Raw genomic sequence first — 21,069 nt, forward strand, 5'->3', positions numbered from 1 at the left:
GATGGTTTCTTGTGAGAGGCTGAACATTGAGAGAGAGCACATGCAGTGTGCTGCACAATCTTTAAAAAGGGCCAGGCAATTGCCAGTGAAGCAGAGGATGGCTGTCTGATCCAAGCTGCAAAGGATTGGGATCAGAGGGAGAAAGAGGCACTGGATTGTATGCATACCCTCTTGTATCCTTATCTGAGGCCATTGTTGGGGCCACCTGATGGCAGGAAGGATGTGGGGCCCAGACTGTGGTGGGGCTTCAATTTATATCCCCCCTATTTTATTTATTTTCTTTATACCCTGCCTTTTCCCCCAATAGCCCAGATTTTCCTGAGCTCATCAGAGTTTGGGAGCTAAGCAGGGCTGCCCACAGTCAGTACTTCAATGGGAGACCACCAAGGAAGACCAGAGTTGCTGTGCAGAGGAAGGCAATGGCTAGCCCCCCTCTGCTTATCTCTTGCCCTGAACACCCTACGGATGGGTGTGCGACTTGATGGTACATTGTTCGTTCATTTTCTCCCCAATGGGACCCAAAGGGGTTGACATCATTCTTTTCTCCTCGATTTAATCTTTACAACCGTCCTGTAGGGTAGACTATGCTTGAGAGTATGTGACTGTCGCAAGGTCACTCAGCAAGTTTCTGTTAACAGAGTGGTGATTCGAACCTGCGTCTCCCAGATCCTAGTCCAACACTCTAAACACTACACCACACTTGTAAAATACAAATACACATATTTAAACATATTTTATCAGTACATGTGAAGAAGATGGATATAAATGCGGCGGGGGGGGATAGTATGTCATGTCCCAGGGCCCCCAAATCTTAGTTGTGCCACTAGCCTCGCAGGGGTCAAGCAAGCAGGCATGATCCTCCCCCCCCCCATGTCATCTTTTTAAAAGTATCTCTGATAGAACTTGCTGGTAAATTAAGACTGCCTGTTTTTCTGTGCCCTCTGTCTCGGGAGAAGGGTGTGTCAAATCATCCTGTCCTTTTACTTCAGATTGTAAGGGACTGGACAACTTCTGAATTTTGTCCAGTAACAAAAAATACTCTCCAAGTATCAAATAAGCACATAGTGATAATATATATTTTAAAAACCCTTCTACATCACTTTTCAGTAAGAAGCCCTTGAGGCAGTTTACATATAGTACAATCCACAACATAATAAAGCAAAATGAATAATAATGTTACTCTGAGAACACGTTCTGTTTTGCAAAGGGATATAAAATTGTATCCAACAAACCCCACAACATGTTCTGTTAAAGAAAGCAAAGCAAAAATACACTGATGGCAAATCCCTGAAATCAGCTGTATACTAGCCTTTTTTTAATTACTGCCGTTACTAAAGAAGGGTTTTGCATGGCCTCAGTGGTGCTAGGTGGAAGGAGAACCGCACCGCACCCTGTCCTTTGCCCTGATACTCTTGCCAGCTCTGGTGGAGTCTATACTTGAACTTTAAAATTTGAAAATGCTCAAGTTTATCCACCCATTCACTTCTCTGATCTTATTTCTTTGCTTTTCCAATGTAATCCTTCCCTTTGTTACCCTCATGTATTGATGTCAAATTTGGGGTGTAGTTCTGCAGCTTTAATAGTATTATGTAATAATTTTATAATCCACCTGAGATCCTACCCAACATATGGTTTTGGTGAACATACATGAGTTGCATTCTGTTTTCCTTTCATTGCTCCTTGTCAGTGAGTATTATGTTTTTATATCAATAAAAATCACACATCCCACATGTGTACTTTAGTCTTTCCCCTGCCCCCGTCCAGACCACACTGGCTCAGCTCCAATTTGTGTGGAATGGCTGTAAAAAGGCTCCTGTCCTTTGTAACGGAGCCAGACTTTTAGTGGGTTGCCTTTGGCAGTGCTGTAAACGGCAGTACCAAGTGCAAGGCAAAGATGAGTCAGGCTGAGAAGCTCAGCAAGATACGTTTTCTTGGTGCAATGCACTTTCACAAAGTATGAAATGGGCTGCCAAAGAGAGGTTAGGAGCCCTGAAATCCTACCTGGAAAATTGTCCCTTGTTCCCTAGACTCAGGCTATGCAGTTGGCTCATTCTCTGACAGGGTCTTATTCCTAGTGCAGCCAATTTATGGTGACCTCATAGGGATTTCAAGGCAAGAGACATTCAGAGGTGGTTTGCCATTGGCTGCCTCTGCATAGCAACCCTGGGCTTCCTTGGTGGTCTCCCATCCAAGTACAAACCAGGGCTTCCAAGATCTGATGAGATCAGGCTAGCTACACATGCTTAATTAGCACACAACACCTGCCTGAGGCTGCAAGTCTCTGGCATGTCACAGAACACACGTAGCTGATTTGTACAGATGGCAGCCCAGTTTATATGAGATGATGTGTGAGTATGAAATGGGCAAACTGTTTAGAAGTGTGTGGTGGCATAACATGTCAGGCTCAACCTGCCTTGCCTTTTGTGGCTGATAGCACGTAACTGGGCTGGGTTTGTCAAGAGGGCCCAGAACACACTTTTCTGTGAGAGGATGTAGTCCTGAACACTGTTAAAAAAGCAATTGTGAGACCTCTCATGAGGAAGACATCCCAGGACCCAAATGACCTAAATAATTACTGCTGAATGGCCAGCATGTCATTTCTGGGCAAGGTGTTCAGCTAGCTGATGGCTACACAAGCTTCAGGTTTTTTTGTTTGTTTTTTTGTTTGTTTGTTTTTGGAGGAGGCTGTTTATCTAAACCCATTTCAGTCTTGATTCAGGCCTGGGTTGGGATGGATATGGCTTTGGTTACTCTGACTTGCCATCTTTGATGGGAGAGTAATGGGGAATGCATCCCTCTTTATTCTCCAGGACCTCTGGGCACCACGCTTCAGTGGTTCTGCTCTTCCTGGTACCAGAAGATGGTGCTGGGCTCAGCCCCATGGCAAGTATAGTGTGGAATCTCCTGTGCTGTTTAACATCTCCATGAAACCATTGAGAGATCACCTGGGGATCTGAAATGAGGTGCCACCAATTTTAAAAAAATGGTTTTAAACTTATTTTTAATTGCAACCCCCAAACAGAAAAGAAATAAAAATATATAACAACAATGATGGCAAGTGTACACAAATACATCTATAAAAGTTTTCTGAGTATCTAAAAATATGGAGATGCTTATTTTTCCCTAAGAGCTGACTTGGGTGGAAGTCCTGAACAGTTCCCTGGAGAAAGTAATGAAATGGGTGGGATAAACTGAATCTAGTGCAGACAAGATGTAGGTGCTGTTGGTAACTGGCAAAGCCACTTGAAGACTGAGGAGTCACCTTGTCCTGGAAGAGATGGTTGCATTCTCCCAAAAGAGCATGTATGTATTTGGGAGTACTGCTGGATCCTGTTGTGCAGGTGGAGGTTCAGGATTCCTCATGGCACACAGATCCTTTTATAGCAGCTAAAGCAGTTCCTTGAAAAGTGTGATCTGCCCACAGTGCTCTGTGCTCTGATCACCTTCAGTTAGATGACTGTAATGTGCTTTATGCTTAGGCTGCCTTTGAGTGCTGGCTGGAAACCTTAATTGGTCCAAAATCCGGCAGACAGGCTGTTACAGGGTGTGTATTGCCCCATGCAGAAAGATCTGCATGGGCTGCTTGTTTGTTTCTAAGCACAATTCAGAGTGCCGTATCCTAGCTTTAAAGCCCGAAAGGCGTAGTATGGCCTCTTCCCAAACTGTCCATTCTGCCCGTTAAGATCCCAGTCCTTTTCCTAAGAACTGCTCTTACTGCATAGGTGGGTCCCGTGGCAACCAGAGACAGGTTTCTGTGTTCCAGTGGTAGTTCCGTTCCTTCCACTTGATGTTCTCTGGGCACCTACTTTATTGTCATTTTGGAGGCAGACCTAAACATTTCTATCCACCAGACCTTTTTTTTAGTTGTCTTTATTATCTTTTTCAAGCGTAAGGCTGTTTTTATGGCTTATGTTTTTTCTTGTTTTAATATTGATAGTTTGTTTTAATGGCCTTATTGTATTGTTTTTATGTTGTGAGCTGCCTCAAGCAGGTCTTTGGAAGAGGGGGCATATACATTTTTTAAATAACGGCACATTTTAAATAAGGCCTGTCAGATGCCTTCTGGCATTCTTCAGTCCTTTCTTGTCTATCTGGAATTCTGCATGAGCACAGAGAATCACAGAATGTTTTAATGGGTGCAGAGTTCAGGGGAAAATTGCTGATTTAAAGCTATATAGGCTTATCCTGTGTGGCGTTCGAGTAGATTCATTTCAGCTGGTTATAACTTTTGGGAGATGACACAGCATTTCTTTAATGAAAAGGAAATGAAGTACAAGGAATGGAGTCCAAGGAATATGGTTTAATTATTTTTTGCAGAAGCTCAATATGTCCAGCGCTTTTGGTCTTGCAGCCTCCTTCCACTAAGCTATATTGTAAAATTTAAATTACCTGTAGGCCTTGTATCTCATAATAACACTTTGAGATACTTCTAATCAAGTTGTGTTGTGCTAAATATTTATTTTTAGGGCATTGTCATACATAATATTAATAGTGACTTTTTAGAACTTTAATTTATGTGTGTGTACTTGTGAATGCTATTAAATGCAGGATGGGAAGTAGGAGAAATATTCAGATAAAATTCTAGCCAAATTATGTCTTAAATTTTCTCTTCTTGAAAAAAATAGTTACAGACATTAAGATTACCTCTGATTTTTTACTACGTGAAAGAGCCCCAGGGATCTCTTGCACTTTGCCTGACAAACTAAAATTCCAAACTAATCTTGATTTGAAAACATGGCTTTACAGGGAAGAGGGCTTGTTGTTTGGATCCAGCGACAAACCATTGCTTGCTATGAATGAAAGGCTGTCCCAGGTCTTAATGACAAACTGTGGCTTGTCATAGCATCTTACTTTCTAGGTACATTGGAAATGTATTCTGCTCCTTTTGCAGAGTGGCTCTAGGAAAACTGGGAGAGTGAAGACCATTATCAGGGAAGCAAAGATTTTTGCAATACACATTATACTTTATATAATAGAGTTAAATACAATTTTAATCCACGTGATAGGAATTTAAACATAAGTAAAAGCTATGGGAGCAAAAGGGATAGGGAGATTTTTGATGGGTATGATCATTGATTACTCCTTCTTGGTGTGTCATTCCTGTCCTTTTAGTTTCTCAAGTTTGCAGCACTAAATGTTAGCACTTGGTATTTAGGATCTCTCATAGGATCAGTTGGATGGCACATGCCCAAATGCTGAGCAGCTATTTATCCTGCCTTGGAGGGTCTTGTGACATCATGCTACACTCTTGTAGTATGCATGTCGTTCTAGGCACTATGGGGTAGAACTCCATGGGAAAATGGCAAAGATAAATTTGTCCCCTTCTTAACCTAAGCTTGCATAAATAAATCTGTGCTTCCCTCCAGCCTCTAGCTAGTTATCTAGGACAGGGGTCCCCAATGTGGTGCCTGTGGCCGCTATGGCATCCGTCAAAACCTTTCATGGCGCCCATCAAGTGATTTTAAAAAGTGGGGGGGGCATGTGGGGCTCTTGCTCCACATGGCTTCTGATTGTCTGTCCAGATTAAATTAACATTGATTCAGCTGCAGCTGCCACCACAGCATTGGTTTTATTCTCTGTCACTCCTCTTTCCCAGTGTATTTTTAAAATTACCCCTCTTCTCCCCTGCACTTGGGCTTCCTATGTGTGGTTGGCTTCCTGTGGCAGCTGTGTTATAGTTGCACCCACCGCCCTGCATTAGAATTCCAGTGGTGCCCGTAGGCTCAAAAAGGTTGGGGACATTCTTACATGTCTAGGATGAGCAGCAATACCACAGAAGTATGAGATAGTGAATAATCCATCTCTCACTGCTACAGGAGATGAATGTATTGCTCCCATTTTCACAGGTACTAACAACAGAAGGCTTAAGCTTCAGTTTCCATTGGTGTGTGATTTCATAGCTGACCCCAGCATTTTGCATTTAATATGTTCTCCTTAGCAATGTTTTATTTGGCAACAATTGCATGAGGGATAACTCGAGGGATGTAGGATGTACTAAAAATGAAATAGTTTGAGGCATGGGTCCTTTAGGAGGAGAGGGGTGAAACTTTAAAGGAGGTTTTACCTCATTAGCATACTGAACTCTGGTTTCCACTGTTGGCTGCAAGAGGGAGTCGTTCTGGGAAAGGCCTACTGAACTAAAATGCTCTTTCCCCAGACGTTTCAGAACTGAATGTGCTTGTCAATTTTGCCTAGTTTTCAGCCATATAGAACAGATAATTACAGCTGTGATAGTGCTCTGTGGCAAAGAATGCAGAGGATTGTCAATCCCACTCCCAAACCCGACTACTTATGTCTAGAGTTACCAGTTGCACTTTGGGAAATGCCTGGAGATTTGGGGATGGAACCTGGAGAGGGTGAAGTTTGGACATACAATGCTGTAGAGTCCACACTTCAAAGCAGCTGTTTTCTCCAGGGGAGCTGATCTCTGTAGTCTGGAGATCAGTTGTAATTCCAGGAGATCTCCAGGTCCCACCTGGAGGTTAGCAATCCTACTTATACTCTGTGGTAACGGTGCTTAGCGTGCTCTGAGAACTAAAAATGAAATCCCATCAAAGCATGTCAGGTGTCCCTGAGTTGCGCCCTTGATATGAACTGAGCATCAGACGAGTTCTGCTTGTTGAATCCTTCAGACTGGCAGGAAAAGACTGGTCTTAAACACAGTCCTAAAAGTAATGGAAGCCTCCTTGTTCTGTGTTTTCAAAGGTCAAGGCAAGCCATTCTACTTGGCAATATTCACCAACCTCAAAGACCTGTTTGCAGTGTTATGCTGCAGTATTTGAGCTCTATTTGAGATTTTTGACATGTTTGGCATTAGCAACCATGGGGTTGTTGAGGGTTGAGAGATCGTCAATAGCTCAAACTTACTGGTCAACATTGAGTTCAATATTTGGTGTTCAGTTGTTGTAAGAGAAGGTCAGTATATTCTTATGAAGGGGCCGTTTAAGTTTACAAGGTGATCCTATATTGCCAACAGCTTGAGCTATTCAAGCAATTTTATTTTATTTTGTGTATGTGTTTTTGTTTTTCTTAAATGTCAGCCATTAGAAAAGGCACCACATGTTTCCCAGCACATTAAAATGATGTTTACTCTTTGTTTCCCTTGTCTCTCCCCCACCCCATGAGTATTTAATAGGATGCAGGGTTCAACCAGAAGATTGTGCTGTTCTTTGCACTACTAGATGAAGTTTGGGAATGTTCTATTTTTATCTTTAAAGACATTGGCTGGGATGTGACAAGGGCTCATCTGGAATAAGTAAAGAAGTATGTTCAATTGTGGAGCTGTGACTTTTCCAGATAAAGAGAGGGGGCCCATAGTACCATAAGAGCCATTAATTTTGCTAAAATTAATTGTTTTTTGAATGAGGTATGTGGGTGGTGTGACGTCAGCTTTGGCACGTGTGTGTTTACTTTGTTGGATCTCTAGGGGCTTGGGAGCATTTTCCCCCTCTGTGTTGTTTCTGGGTTTAATTTAGATTTTTTCCTAATTGTTCTGGTTTCATATGTTGTGTTTATCGTTTTCCTGGTTACTTTCTTTTTATAGATTATGAAAGCAGTTTCTGCATGAATGCATCATCCATGACACATGTAATCAGCAAGTGGCTCTCTGACAAATAACAACAATTAACAATGGGGCATTCCCTGAGCTAGCCTTTGAGCCTCTTCCCTGATATGACTTCCTGGAATATCTGAGAAATATGAATAGCAGGATCTGTTCATTTCCAGTTTGTATACACGTGGAATACATGTGTATTTAATTTGAATGTGCGTTTTCAAACAATCTGGATGCAGCAACTTTCAAAAATAATTCTTATGAATAAGAAGCCACATCTTAAGCCTTTTAAAAAATGTAGATTTGGTGTATGGCCAGCTGTAGTAAAAGAGATATGTCAAAAGCACCCACTGAGCATCTCCAGATGAGCACCAGTGTACAGCACTGGTACTATGTACCAGCCCAGAACATTCACACTGCTGGCTCAGTGGGGAATGTAGATTCCATTCCCCAAAAAAAGGTATGTGGTGGTGGTGGAAAGTGCTGTCAAGTTGCAACCAATTTATGATGACCCTTTGGGTTTTCAAGGCAAGAGATGTTCAGAGGTGCTTTGCCATTGCCTGCCTCGGCATGGCTACCCTGGACTTCCTTAGCAGTCTCCCATCCAAGTACTAACCATAGCCAACCCTGCTTAGCTTCTGAGATCTGATGAGATCAAGCTAGCCTGGGCCATCCATGTCCAGGCAAATAAAGGTATACACTACCTAAATGCGAAACCATCAAAAGGACACATCTAGTATCAAATACCCGCCCTGAGCCCGGTTCTCTGGGGATGAGGGCAGGTTATAAATTTGAAAAATAAATTTAAAATAAAATAAATAAATATCCTGGGAAATAGAGATTAATGGTCTGATTGAAAAAGGGTGCACTCTATGCTTGTACTCTAAGATCAAGATTAACACCCAGGTGTGCTCAAAATGGTAGAGGTACCAATGAAGGATGATAGGGAGAGCTGTGAAGAATGGAGAGGTTCCTTTGATTTTGGTGTCACTTCAGCATTATGATTTTATTTAATGCGGTGCTCTCTATAGTTCTCTGTTTGTATAACATATGGAAGGGGGGATTTTTGCACAGTTTTGCTGATGAGAAATATGTCAGAATGCTGAGAATCCATAGGTAGTGTAGTGTCCCTCTGTTGACAAATGAATATGAAATCCTTCATAATTTTAGACAGGGAACAAGGCTTGCAAGGACATCTGTACTTGTAATGTGCAAAGCAACCATCATGCTCTTTCTTAATGGTGGCATCTGAATTCCCTCTGGGGAAAAAAGAGTATATGAACGATGACTATTGCAGAATAAAGAGCTAGTCTGATTAGTCTCTCTGTTTCCTTGAAAATAAGTATTGTTGAAACCAGTGGTACTTACTTTTATGTTATGTGCTTAGGTTTGCAGTGGCTGTTGGTTGTGACCTTCTGTTTGTTCTCTGGATGTGCTCCCGGCATCTAAATAACCTAGGCTGCTTTGAAAATCCCAACTAGCTTTAGGCAGCTCTTTCTGAAAATCTTGGCCTCTGCTTCATCCCATATTGCTTTAATAATAGGAAGAATGTTCCCATGTGGACATTAAAAGGTTACTAAGAATTTATGAAACAGTAATCTTATTCCCCTTAGTCATGGCAATAACTCAACATGTGTTTACACAGAAGGGGTTGCCTCATACAAAATGCTGACCTGAGGGGTTCCTATACCAAATTCTTCAGCAAAATATTTGGGTAAGCTGTAGCCCTGTTGTCCAGAATACAGTTTTTAAAATAAAAAAAAAAAACAGGCTGGGAGTAACAATGTACTGTAACATGAAAAGCTTCTTGTACTTATGGCCAGTGTCAGAAGGAATAAATATGGATCCATTTGGATAGGATTCTCAAAAATGTCAGGAGGAGACCCAGGCAGCGTGAACTTTCTAACTCTGAGGTAATTTGGAATCCCCGTTTTTGCATAGTTTCAGAAGTATATAGAGCAGAACCTCTGTTATCCAGTCAGAAGGAGTTATCTGAATTCACGGCCTGTTCATTTAACCTTCTGAACTTGTGGAAACTGTGGTCTTCAGTCGTCACAGGCTGCAGCTACTCTTGAGCTCTAAAAGTTGTGTGAATAGATCGATTGCTCTATGTGTCCTTTCCATATAACCTTGCCTCAGAATAACCCAGCATAAATCAAATTTGTTTATTCAGCCTTCTGACAGATATTTCAGATGTAGGCCATTTGGCATAGTGTACAGCTTTGCCCTCTGCTCTCTTCTTGACTGTTTCCTCAGCGCAAAGATCCTGCTTTTTACTTGGGACACTTCATCTGCATAGGGCTGGCATTCTATCTGGTTTTTTTTTTTTTTAATGATTAGTTGGCTGGTAAGCCATTCAAAACTTTAATTTATTAAGGGAAGTCCCCACCCAAGAATAATGATAATTACAAAAACGACAGGACTCTAGAGTCCAGTCGTTCCCATCAGCTTTACTGAGCACCATGCCAGAGCATATGAAGGCCCCTTCTCCCCACAGCAAATGCAATGGACTTGGAGGTGGTCCTGTTTCCTTTGTTTTTCATGTTCTATGTTGGGTCTTTGCATATAAAAATTCTGGCACCTAAGACCGAGAGTCTCTTGGCATCTGCAGAGAGTGCCCCTGTGAAGCAAATGGTTTCTAGCCTGTGTGGAGAATATGGTATCCTTGTACCTGCCCCTCAGTTTGCCTGTTGAGGATAATAGCAGCCCCACAGTCACCATGTCTCCTGAAAAGGAGTCTGAGTTAAGATGGCAGGCAGTCATTTTGACTGAGTGGGAGAAGTTTGGGTTCTGTTTTAGGTTGGCTTGTCCATACAGCACCTGAGAGATTAAAATGCTTGCATTCTGCCTCACTAAATATACTCTGCAAAATGGTGCTAGTCTTCCATGGGCTCTTTAAAGGGCGGAGCCACATGCAACAGCATCATGTGTTCATGTATGTGCACTACACTACAAATATGACCACCACTTTTGTAGCCACATGTAGAATTCTGGCTAATGGCCAGTGTCAGAAGGAATAAATAATGGGTTAATGGGCTAATGGGCTAATGGGTAATCCTGGACCTGTTTTGTTGTGATGACTTTGTGTCTGTCATATCATGCTTTCTTCTGAACCCTTTGCTTCTATGCAGAGATGGCAGCAGTCAAGCAGATGCTCAGAAGGAGAAGCTAGACCCATGTGAGAAAGGAGGACAGATGTTCTTGGGAGAGGATTGTAGGACGGAAGTGTCCCAAATGAGGAGTGTTCTGCATATTTATTTAAATATATAGTTTCCACTAAAAAGAAAACCCTACCCAGTGGTTAACAAAATGCATTTATAACAATATGAACCCATAAAATAAAAATTGATTTCAATTAAAATACAAAGCAGCAAACACCCTCATAAAATCATGTTATTTTCCTTTTTTCAAAGGTGTGTTTGAAAAGAAAAGGCATTCTTATACTTGCTTTTTAGAGAAAAGAAGGGAGGAATATTCTGACACCTGGTTCCCTGTTACCACCCATTTCCTCTAATTTCCAATAGAGTCCTTGTCTGTTCTGGGTTGAAATCATCTACTGTTGATGATTTCTGCTCTCACACAAAGGCAGAGCGTAAGGAATCCTTCCAGTATCCTGGTCCTAGACCGTTGTTCTCTTTAAAATTCAACACCAGCACTTTGAACTGTGTCTGGAAGCCAGTACATTTCTATAACGTATTCAGTGTGCTGGTCCCATTTAAAAACCAGGGTGCTACTTTCTGAACCAGCTGTGGATGCTTTCCAAAAGAAGCTGCACATAAGCACATAGCAGCAGTGTGGTATGGAAACTGCCAAGGCATGAATGAATGGTGGCAAATGTAAAGCTGGTTCACAAACTAGAGCTAATGAAAGGCACTCCTGGATGCCACCTGAGATTTGGAAGCAGAGTTGGACCCAGGAGCAATTCCAGTTTGTGAAACTTATCTTTAAATGGGACTGCAGAACAGGCCAATTGCTAAATGCCAAAATCAGTTGAATTACCCACCATCAACATCCTGGTCTTGTCTGGATTGAGTTTTAGTTTCTTAGCTCTCAGTTAGTCCATTGTGGACCCAAAACACCTGCTCAGAAAGTCAACCACTTCACATAGATTACATAAAACAGAGAAGTAGAACTAGCTATAATCAGCATATTGATGATGCCTCACCTCAAATTCCCAAACGTTCTGCCTCAGAGACAGATAGGATGGATCTTTGTGGCGCCCGTCTGTGATAACTGCCATGGAAGCAGTAATTTTCCCAGCACTGCATTATGGAACCTTCCTCGCCAGGAAGCAATAGAACCATTACATTGTGCTGCCTCTGATTCACTGCTTGAATAGGTAGTGCAAAAACAAACAAACAAAAAACCATTCTTGAAAGTATCAAACCCCCAAGAGATCAGGGTAATTGACAGAATATGTCTGTCTCTCATGTACCAAGGTGTGTATCATGGCAGTCAAGCCAGTTTTGCATGCAAACATAGGTTGGAAGCTAGAATGGAATGATTCCAGATTACAGACATAACCCTAGAGCATCTGGAACTAGATTACCACTACGTGCTTGAGTACTTTTCCCCAAAAGAAAGACTGGGCATGAGTAGATCTGCTTCTAGGAAAAGGGTTCTCCCCTTTCTGGAGAAGGAAGAATCATCTACTCTTGTAAATGAGTATTCACTACATCCTACATCCATTCAAGCAGGCCCCTCTCTGGACAAGGGATTTTGATAGATTCATGGAGGATAGGTACATCAATGGCTATTAACCAGGGAGACTAAAGGAAACCTCTAGGAGGCAACGGCAGGGGATGGCCTGTTTGGTGGCTGTCCAGAGCAACTGGTTGGCCACAGTGTGAAACAGGATGGTGGACCAGATGTACCACTGGTCTGATCCAGAAGGTTCTTATGACAGATGTTGTTAGCCATGGTAAGCAAGAATCAAGCTGGGAAGTGGTAGGCCACAGTATTCTTCTAAGCACTCTAACTTGAGCTACAAACCTTGGAACTCATCCAAACAGTGGTTATGAAATAGAGCTGAGGGACCAATCAAAAACTGAACTACATGCAATGTGGCATCCAAGTTCAAGTGGATGCAAGTGGTTTTGTCTTCAGAGTACTTTGCATACAAGACACAGTGGAGCAGTGATGATTCTTTCAGAATACTTTGGGCTCTGAATAAGCCCCTCACTGCTTGGATGTGCTTCTCTGTGAATGCAGCTGAGGTGGGGAGGCAAGATTTTTTCATTACAAACTCCACAGCTGTCTGGGCCCTTAAACGGCCTCCATCCCATGTTCATTCGGATCCATCTGACACCTGAATCCACTTGTGTTCTAGCTGTTGTCCCTGTTATTCCATTCACCTAATCTTACCGTAGCAGACCAGTTTCATGTAGGAGAGCATGTACAGGAATTGTTTATCAACTGTGTAAGTCATTGCCATATTAGCATCTCAGAACGTCAGAGCCTAATTAGGGTCTCAGAACGACAGCCAACCACATCAACAAGAAATGTTGCTTTCACATTTGCTTTGGCTCTTAGATTGCAAAATGTTGAGATGCATAGCTGGTATGGGTAGTAATTGTGTTTGAGTGAAGAAACCAGGCGGCATTAGGGCGTTGTGGGGTCATTTAAACAGATTATTGATATATGAAATAATGAAGACTCAAAGCCTTTGCTTTCCTTGTAAATGGATCTCATTCCCTCAGCTGCATTCCTGCCCATTGTTCAACCTCCACCCTTATACCTACCATGAAGTCTATCTAATATGAACCTTAAAAACAAGATGAGTTCATTGGCTGTTTGATTAAGTTCCCATTGTATGATTTCCAGATACTGTACTGGGTTGAAAATGTTGTTCTAAATCTGTTGAATTAATGTTTATGTACATTGCCAGAGGTAACACTGGCCCATGCAAATTCCATAGTTATTTTCAGCAAAATGCCCCCCCCCGTGTGTGTGTGTGTGTGAAGTGCCGTTAAGTCATTTCCAATTTATGACAATCCTATGAATTAATGGCCTCCAAAATGTCCTATCATTATCAGCTTCCTCAGCTCTTGCAAACTGAGAGCTGTGGCTTCCTTGATTGAGTCAATCCATCTCATGATGGTCTTCCTCTTTTCCTGCTGCCTTCAATTTTTCCTAGCATTATTGTCTTTATTCTTCTTACAATCTATTCTATGACCTGTAGTATAGATTTCTGTAAGCATGCCACATTATATTGCAGGTAGAGCACACTGCAAACAAACATTCAGTTTGTGTTTCCATATATTTGTACACTCAAAGTGAACAACAAATAGAATTAGGAAATAGTGAATTTGCAAAAACAGTACAATGTGAGAATGCTTTAGGCATCTTTTTCAAACTCACCCCCCCCCCCGTAACTTAGAATTTATTAGTGTTGGTAGCCTTTGGTTGTACCTTTCTAGGATTTATCAAAACTGTAACAAGCTGGTCCACAGCTGAATGTCTCTGAGCAAACTAAGTAAGACTTTTTGCTGGAGCAACGCTAGAAAAAAAGTGCTTGGAGCAGCAGAGAATGGGGCAGCAAGATTGGAGGAAGGGCCATCTCCCCTCATCCATACACTCCTTTAGAAATTGATATTAGCTCTCCCCTCCCCTTTATATGTGAGTGCAGCAGAACTCTTGTTGCATCTAGTTTGGCCCTTAGTACCTCTTGTATTTGCAAGTATATTTAATGGTCATAGACTATTCTTAACACTAGAACAGAAATGTGATGGTGGAACAGGCCCTTATTATGTCTGCTTGTATTTCAGCTGCGGTCTTCCAAGGCAGAACGCATGCAAGCCCAGTTTCCCCCTAGCTATGGTGCCTAGGTTAATCTGGCTTTAATCTGCTTTACATCAGCAGAGGCACTGGACCCTACCTTCACTTTGCTCTGCTCAGCTGCACAATGATGCTGTGATTCTCAGGCTCTGCTGAGATTCCAAGCCCATGACCAGCCAGTTGTGGGCACACACAAGGCATTATTTGAGCTCTCAGTTTGCTCACCAGGGTGAAACAACCCTTCCCCCCACCCCGATGTCACACCTGCATCTCAGACCACATTCCATCCACAAACAAGAGCTAGGCTTCTTTCCCCCAGCAGAATTTTCCTGCTGCTTTCTGTTCAGCCCACAGTTCAGAAGGTTTGTGGTTTCTTCTAATTCCAGAAAAATGAGTGATCTTTGTGTGCTCATGAACCACGCGGGAGTCACCGAGTCAGAGGGGCTTCCTGGGGGGCAAGGGACTAAGTTGAACTGGGCTTCCTTGTGAACTGCTCCCTTTGGTAGCAAGCAGGACACTGCTGTTGGCATGACAGACATGAGGTTCACTAACTATCTCACTGATGCTATGAAAAAGAATGCCATGGTAGAAAGAATGCAGTTGACAAAAGCTTTGCTTTACATCCTACAGAAACTCTACAGAGTTTACTTTAGTTTACTCCTTTTCTAAGGAATGTCATTGCCAGCCTTGGAGCCTGTTGTTGTTTGACCAAAAGAATGAACTACATACACCACAATATTCTTAAAAAACTAAAATATTAACTAAGCCAGCAGTGTGTAAGATGCTACAAAAGTAAATCCAAACTAGCAACAAGTTTGGCTGTGTTTGATGATATGGTTGGAAGGGATAAGGAAGTAACCCAGTCCAACCCCTGTCCAGAGCCCTATATCTATTAGCAACCCCCTCCCAGTGGCCCTGGTATCATCTTGGAAAATTGAGAATCTTTAACTACTGTAGAGCTATAAGACATAGAATAAAACAGGGGAGATCACTTGAATCCTCGCAAAATCCCACCAGTGCCTGATACTAGTGAATCCTGGTATTGTTCCAGAACCTGAAGTTAATATGACTATCCTATCCTAAGGACCATTAGGGGAAGGGAAGTGAATGGCCAGCAAGCACCTTGCATTCCTTCCTTAATCCTGTTCATGGTGTCAGTACTGCTTTCTCTTTAACATATTGGGGGAAAGTGCCTTCCAAGCTACTTCAGGGCAACGTCCTAGAAAAGCCATTCTGAAAAACTGTTCTCTAGCACTGATGGTATGCAGCCTGGCAGTGAAGGCTCAGATGAAAGGAAGATCACATGCAACTCAGGTCCCTCCCTGAAATGCATTTTGAAGCTCATGCAGCCTCAATTTGCCTCAGGGCTGTATAAGGAAGGCTGTATGGTGAAATCAGGCAATCAGCTTTGCTATTTGAAGCTAGTTTTCCTCACTGAGAATTTTAAAATTGAAAAGACATATCTGCTTAAGTCCTTACTTGCAGAGTTGTAAGAGGATGGGTTGGGGGCATAAGGCATTGTAATTCAACTGGGGTCCTTGCAAATACAAGCAACTCTCCCTTTGTTCTTGTGTGTGCATAATTAACAGCAACGCTTACCCATAATTCTGAAGGTAATAATTGTCCAAAGAATGGTGATGCCGGAGGTTCCTGACATCAAGCTAATGTCCTTGGTTATTTTGTGGAATGGGACTAGAAGGACATTAGGAGGAGGAAGAGGAAGAAGAGGAGTTGGTTTTTATATGCTGACTTTCTTTACCACTTAAGGAAGAATCAACCCAGCTTACAATCACCTTCTGTCCCCCTCCCCACAACAGACACCCTGTGATGTAGGTGGAGCTGAGAGAGTGTAACTAGCCCAGGGTCACCCAGCTGGCTTCATGTGTAGGAGTGGGGAAACAAATCCAGTTCACCAGATTAGCCTCCGCCGCTCATGTGGAGGAGTGGGGAGTCAAACCCGGGTCTCCAGATCAGAGTCCACTGCTCCAAACCACTGCTCTTAACCACTACACCACACTGTAGTCTAGTGTGTGATTAAGATCAACAACAGTAAGTGAATGGGATGATATTCTATAGAGCAGAAAGGAATGAAAGTGTGCGTTTCCCTTCAGAAGGAGGGAGGAAGTTTGGCTTATGCTCCAGCATGTACATCGCAGCAACCATCCAGGATCAGAAAGGGAGCAAAATACCTTCTCCTCCTACTGGTACCTTCAGAATGAACCCTTTGCCTATTGAAAACAAGAAAGTGAATGCTAAGTTCTACTGCCTTCTGAGGCGAGAGTGACCCAAATGAACTGCACCTTGTTTGTTTAAATCGCTGTGGCTGCTGCAGTTTTCTCAGCTGTTCCTCCTTCCTTTGGCCCATCTCCGGCAGGAGAACAGGGCATGGCTTGTTCTGCTTTCCTTCCCAGACCCCTGGTCTATGGCTCACTAGCCCTCAGATACAGCAAACAAGTGGCAGGGGAAGAGAGAGTGGGAAGGGGGATGGCTGAAGGGGAAAGGCCGTTCCTTGGCTATTTTTTGGCAACTGGTTTTTCATCTGCAGGAATTGGCACTTCGGAGAGTGGCGTGTCTGCACTTCAAAGGCCAGGAAAGGGAATGCATGTTTTATTTTTAAAATATCATTCTAAAATAAGTATCTGACCTGTGTTGTGGGGCATGTCCCTGAAATTTCCTGTGGTCTGCCAGCTCTTTAAATATCAGTGGAGGGCCTATAAGAGAACAGCCCTCGGATACAGTAGTTTTCTATCACCTTGTGTAAAAAGTAGACTTCAAGGAAATTTGATTTTAATCCATCCCCTGATGGTTGACCTTGTTTTTCACTGTTCTTCTGTCTAGGTAAACAACAATGGAATAATCTCCTTTCTGAGGGAGGTGTCCCAATTTACACCAGTGGCTTTCCCCATCTCAAATGATCGGCGAGTGGTTGCAGCTTTCTGGGCTGATGTAGATAATCGGCGTGCAGGAGAAGTATATTACCGGGAAACCAGGGACCAAACCATCTTGGAGAAAGCCACTAAGGACATCTGGCAATATTTCCCAGAATTCCCAGAGTTCTCTGCCCAATGGGTATTTATAGCCACTTGGTACCAGGTCACCTTTTTTGGAGGAAATTCACTTTCTCCGGTAAGTGGATTGGAGTTTGATGCTACTAAGAAGGTTATTTTAGGTAGTACATACCTACCTGCCCTGACCTGGATGGCCCAGGCTAGCCTGATCTCGTCAGATCTCAGAAGCTAAGCAGGGTCAGCCCTGGTTAGTATTTGGATGGGAGACCACCAAGGAATACCAGGGTTGCTGTGCAGAGGAAGGCACTGGCAAACCACCTCTGTTAGTCTTTTGCTATGAAAACCCCAAAAAGGGTCGCCATAAGTCGGCTGCGACTTGACGGCACTTTATATTATATATATATATATACTTACCTACCTACCTACACAAACACACACACACAGACATATAAAGTCTGGTATGCCAACATCCTTGCTGAAAACCACTCTGATACTAAAACTATAACTCAGACTTCCTTCCTTTTGACTGCTGTGCTCTACAATTAGTAGGAGCTGGGTTCTGAATGGCAGAAAGAAGCCTTCAGCTAGCTAGACCTTCTGATTCAAGCATTCACAACAAATTTTCACTGATAACTAGTGCTGCAGTTCTTTCTGACACCCTCTTTTTTGTGTGTGCCTTTTTTTAAAAGGTAAATACTTTCCAGATAGTCCTCATCACTGATGGGATGTTGTCCTTCACGATCTTCAACTATGAGTCAGTCACCTGGACCACTGGCATGCATGCCAGCAGCGGGGGAAATTCAGCAGGCCTGGGAGGCATTGCAGCCCAGGTAGACTCCATGGTCACACCTTTAAAGCAAGTCTTCTTTCTAATACACAGTCACATTCTTCCAGACAGTAGTGTTGTTTTATTTTTATTTTTAATAATTATTTCTTATTAGGATCATGAAACAACAAATTGATTCTCTCCCAACCCTCTGCATCGGTAATAATGATCTATATTCTCTTGCTTATCAATACTAAGACCATATAGGGGGCTTTGTTATAGTGAAACAACAGCTCTTTACATTTGCCCATTTATCCTTTACTTCCTAGCCTCAGATTTTTAAGAGCCACCTTGCAAGTAGTAGTAGCAAGTATAGCTTTCCTTTGGTATTCTCATTTCATCCTTGTGTGCAAATTTACCACTCATTGATCTATGCATGGCTGGCTGCCGGCTCTCAATCTAAGAGTCTCCAGTAAGTAGGAAATTGCAGGTGTAAAGGAAATAGACATAGTTTTAACCCCAGAAATTTAAAAGTTCAGACTTTTATTACTGTAAACAGAACAGTAACCACATGCCTTGGATACTGTACAGTGCTTCAGGAACACCCTGACCCAGCCCCAGCCAGGGAGGGAGGGAGAGAGAGGAAGTTGAAAAGTTTTCACCAGGCAGTGGCTTGTGACCAAGATTGCAAGAACGTGCTGCTGTAATGCGCAGTGAGATGGAGTGGCTCGGCACGAGCACCTCGCAGCTCAGCATGGCAAAGGCTGCTGCTTGGCTTGCACTAGCTGAGCTCCTCTCGTTTTCGTGGAAAGGAGTGAAAGAGTCCAAGAGTCTCTTGGATTCACCCTGTGCAGATGAATGGGGATGAAAATAGGCTCAGTGTTCTGTGTGCTTTCCAGCAAGTGAGTCATGGATATGTGGGGATTGCTGAGGCTTTATTACGCCAAGAGCCATTTGGGAGAAGGGTTGCAATAAGTAGACCATCTGATCTCCCTTTCCTCCCCCTTCTTCCCCTTTATCTTTTAATGCTGACAGTTCAGCATGTGTGATAGCCAAGATCTTTACTCATAACTGACATACAAAACAGTGTGGGATGCTATTTAGGATCCTGGGGTTTTGGGGGTGTTTTTAATCTGTGTGACTGCAGAAGCTGAAATCAGGGCCCTGTTGCCGTGGGTGCCGTAGAGAGAGAATGCTTACTTCCAACCAGCCTTGCAAATAGACCTACAAAAGATATTTGTCCACAAGAACAGTGGCTAACCTGCCCGGCCTGCATCACTGGAAGGAAAGGAAGATACAACTTTGGTAAAACTTCTCTGCCTGGCTGCATGGAGACAATTCTCTTCAGCAGCGACCAGACAAGGGACTATTTACAAGGCTGCCCTCAAAGAAACTGCGTTCTGAATGAAAAACATCTGGAGCCTCGATGGAATCTGTCTAGGCAGAACATCCAGAAGGGCAAAGAAGAAATGCTGTGGTCTCTGTCTACAAATGTCTACCCACTTTACTGATCGAACTTGCTGTAGTGCTAGGTGCAGCACTCAATATCCAATCCAAAAGGATAAATTTCAGATGGAAAGTGGTTATAAAATTAGCCTGTGTAGGGAAACCTGATGCTTCCCTTCCTTATGTTCTTGCAGTCCGTTCCTCTGCAGGGCGCTGGGGCACGGTGGAAGAGAGAAGCCCCTTGTCTTTTCCCACAGCTGGCCTGCTTTCCCCAGTGAGAGGTTTCACTCTCTGCCCTTGTCTTCCTAGGCAGGTTTCAATGCCGGTGATGGAAAACGGTATTTTAACATCCCCGGATCCCGCACTGATGACATTGTCGACGTGGAGATGACGACAAATGTGGGTATCCCCGGGCGCTGGGTGTTCAGAATCGATGATGCCCAGGTGCAAGTGGGGGGCTGCAACAACACAAGTAAGAGGACAGCAGTTAGGTTTATTTAACCAAGTCAATTCTTCCAGCCCTTCTATTTGTTCTGCGAGAATTCCAGTGCCGATGAAAGGCAGCAGCTATGGAGTTCATGTGTGCAAAGGGAGGGGGGGGAACTAAGCACTCCCCCCCAGTTATGTAAACAATGAAACGATATGGCCAACAAGATGCGTGACGCACTGATTCAGAGTCCATGTGCACGTTACAAATCATGGGAATGTTATTCTGTTATTGGATGAAACTTGGAGAGTATATCTTTGGCTGGGGAATGGTGATTTTTTTTTCTGTCAGTGACAATTAAGGTTTCTATAGTTATTCTCGAGGGTGAAACAAAATAGAACAATGGAGTGTTTTGAGAAAAATGGGACATAAGGCCAGGCTGAAAAAACACAAGTGAGCCCTTAGAGCCTTCGTATAACCAATGAAATCTTTAATTGATTGATCAGTGGCAGCCAAGTTTAATTAGTGAGGGTACATTTTAATTGGTGGCACTGAGTTAAAGGCATACTTTATATTTAGGCTATTTTAGTTTAGGTATGTTACTGTAATTATTGTAATAAGAGATAGAAAAGAAAATGAAAAGATGGCCTTTTGGGGGGGACATATGAAGGGGTAGGTTTATTTAATTAAACTGGAAGTTATTTCTTAAATGTTTCAAAAATGCCCCTACATTGAGGCTTTTTATAATCTGCAAATTTAAATTAATGTAATGAATTAATTATTCTGTCTAAAAGATTATGATTCCGTTAACCCTTAATCATTTAATAGCCCCTATTTAAAATGCATTCTCCCCAAAGCAGTTTAGCTTACTTTACAGCAAGGTAAAGTTTTGAAATGGCACATTTTGAAGGCTCATTTAAAACATTCATATGCCTTTGGTGGCTCAGGCCAGTGTTGTGGAGGGGAGACTGAACTCCCCCAAGATTTCACCGTTTGGCCTTCCCTTGTGTTTTGAGGTCAGCAGTGATCCTGACCTCCCTCCCTTTCTCTTCTCAAGCTGTCAAGCCCCAGAACCCCCTTCCACAGTCTGGTC

At 42.8% G+C, this 21,069-nt stretch overlaps 1 protein-coding gene across 2 annotated transcripts in view; it reads left to right on the forward strand.

Annotated features, from left to right (window-relative positions):
- The window catches only part of SNED1 (sushi, nidogen and EGF like domains 1), a 74,706-nt gene that overhangs the window by 9,811 nt on the left and 43,826 nt on the right, over nt 1-21,069 (forward strand). For both annotated transcript variants that reach the window (XM_056850085.1, XM_056850083.1), the window contains exons 2-4: nt 17,168-17,455; nt 18,027-18,167; nt 19,859-20,021. In XM_056850085.1, the coding sequence (XP_056706063.1) occupies nt 17,168-17,455; nt 18,027-18,167; nt 19,859-20,021 (592 nt within the window). The remainder of the gene's footprint in view (nt 1-17,167; nt 17,456-18,026; nt 18,168-19,858; nt 20,022-21,069) is intronic.

The sequence above is a fragment of the Euleptes europaea genome, chromosome 5 (assembly GCF_029931775.1).
Source record: "Euleptes europaea isolate rEulEur1 chromosome 5, rEulEur1.hap1, whole genome shotgun sequence".
Taxonomy (NCBI): domain Eukaryota; kingdom Metazoa; phylum Chordata; class Lepidosauria; order Squamata; family Sphaerodactylidae; genus Euleptes; species Euleptes europaea.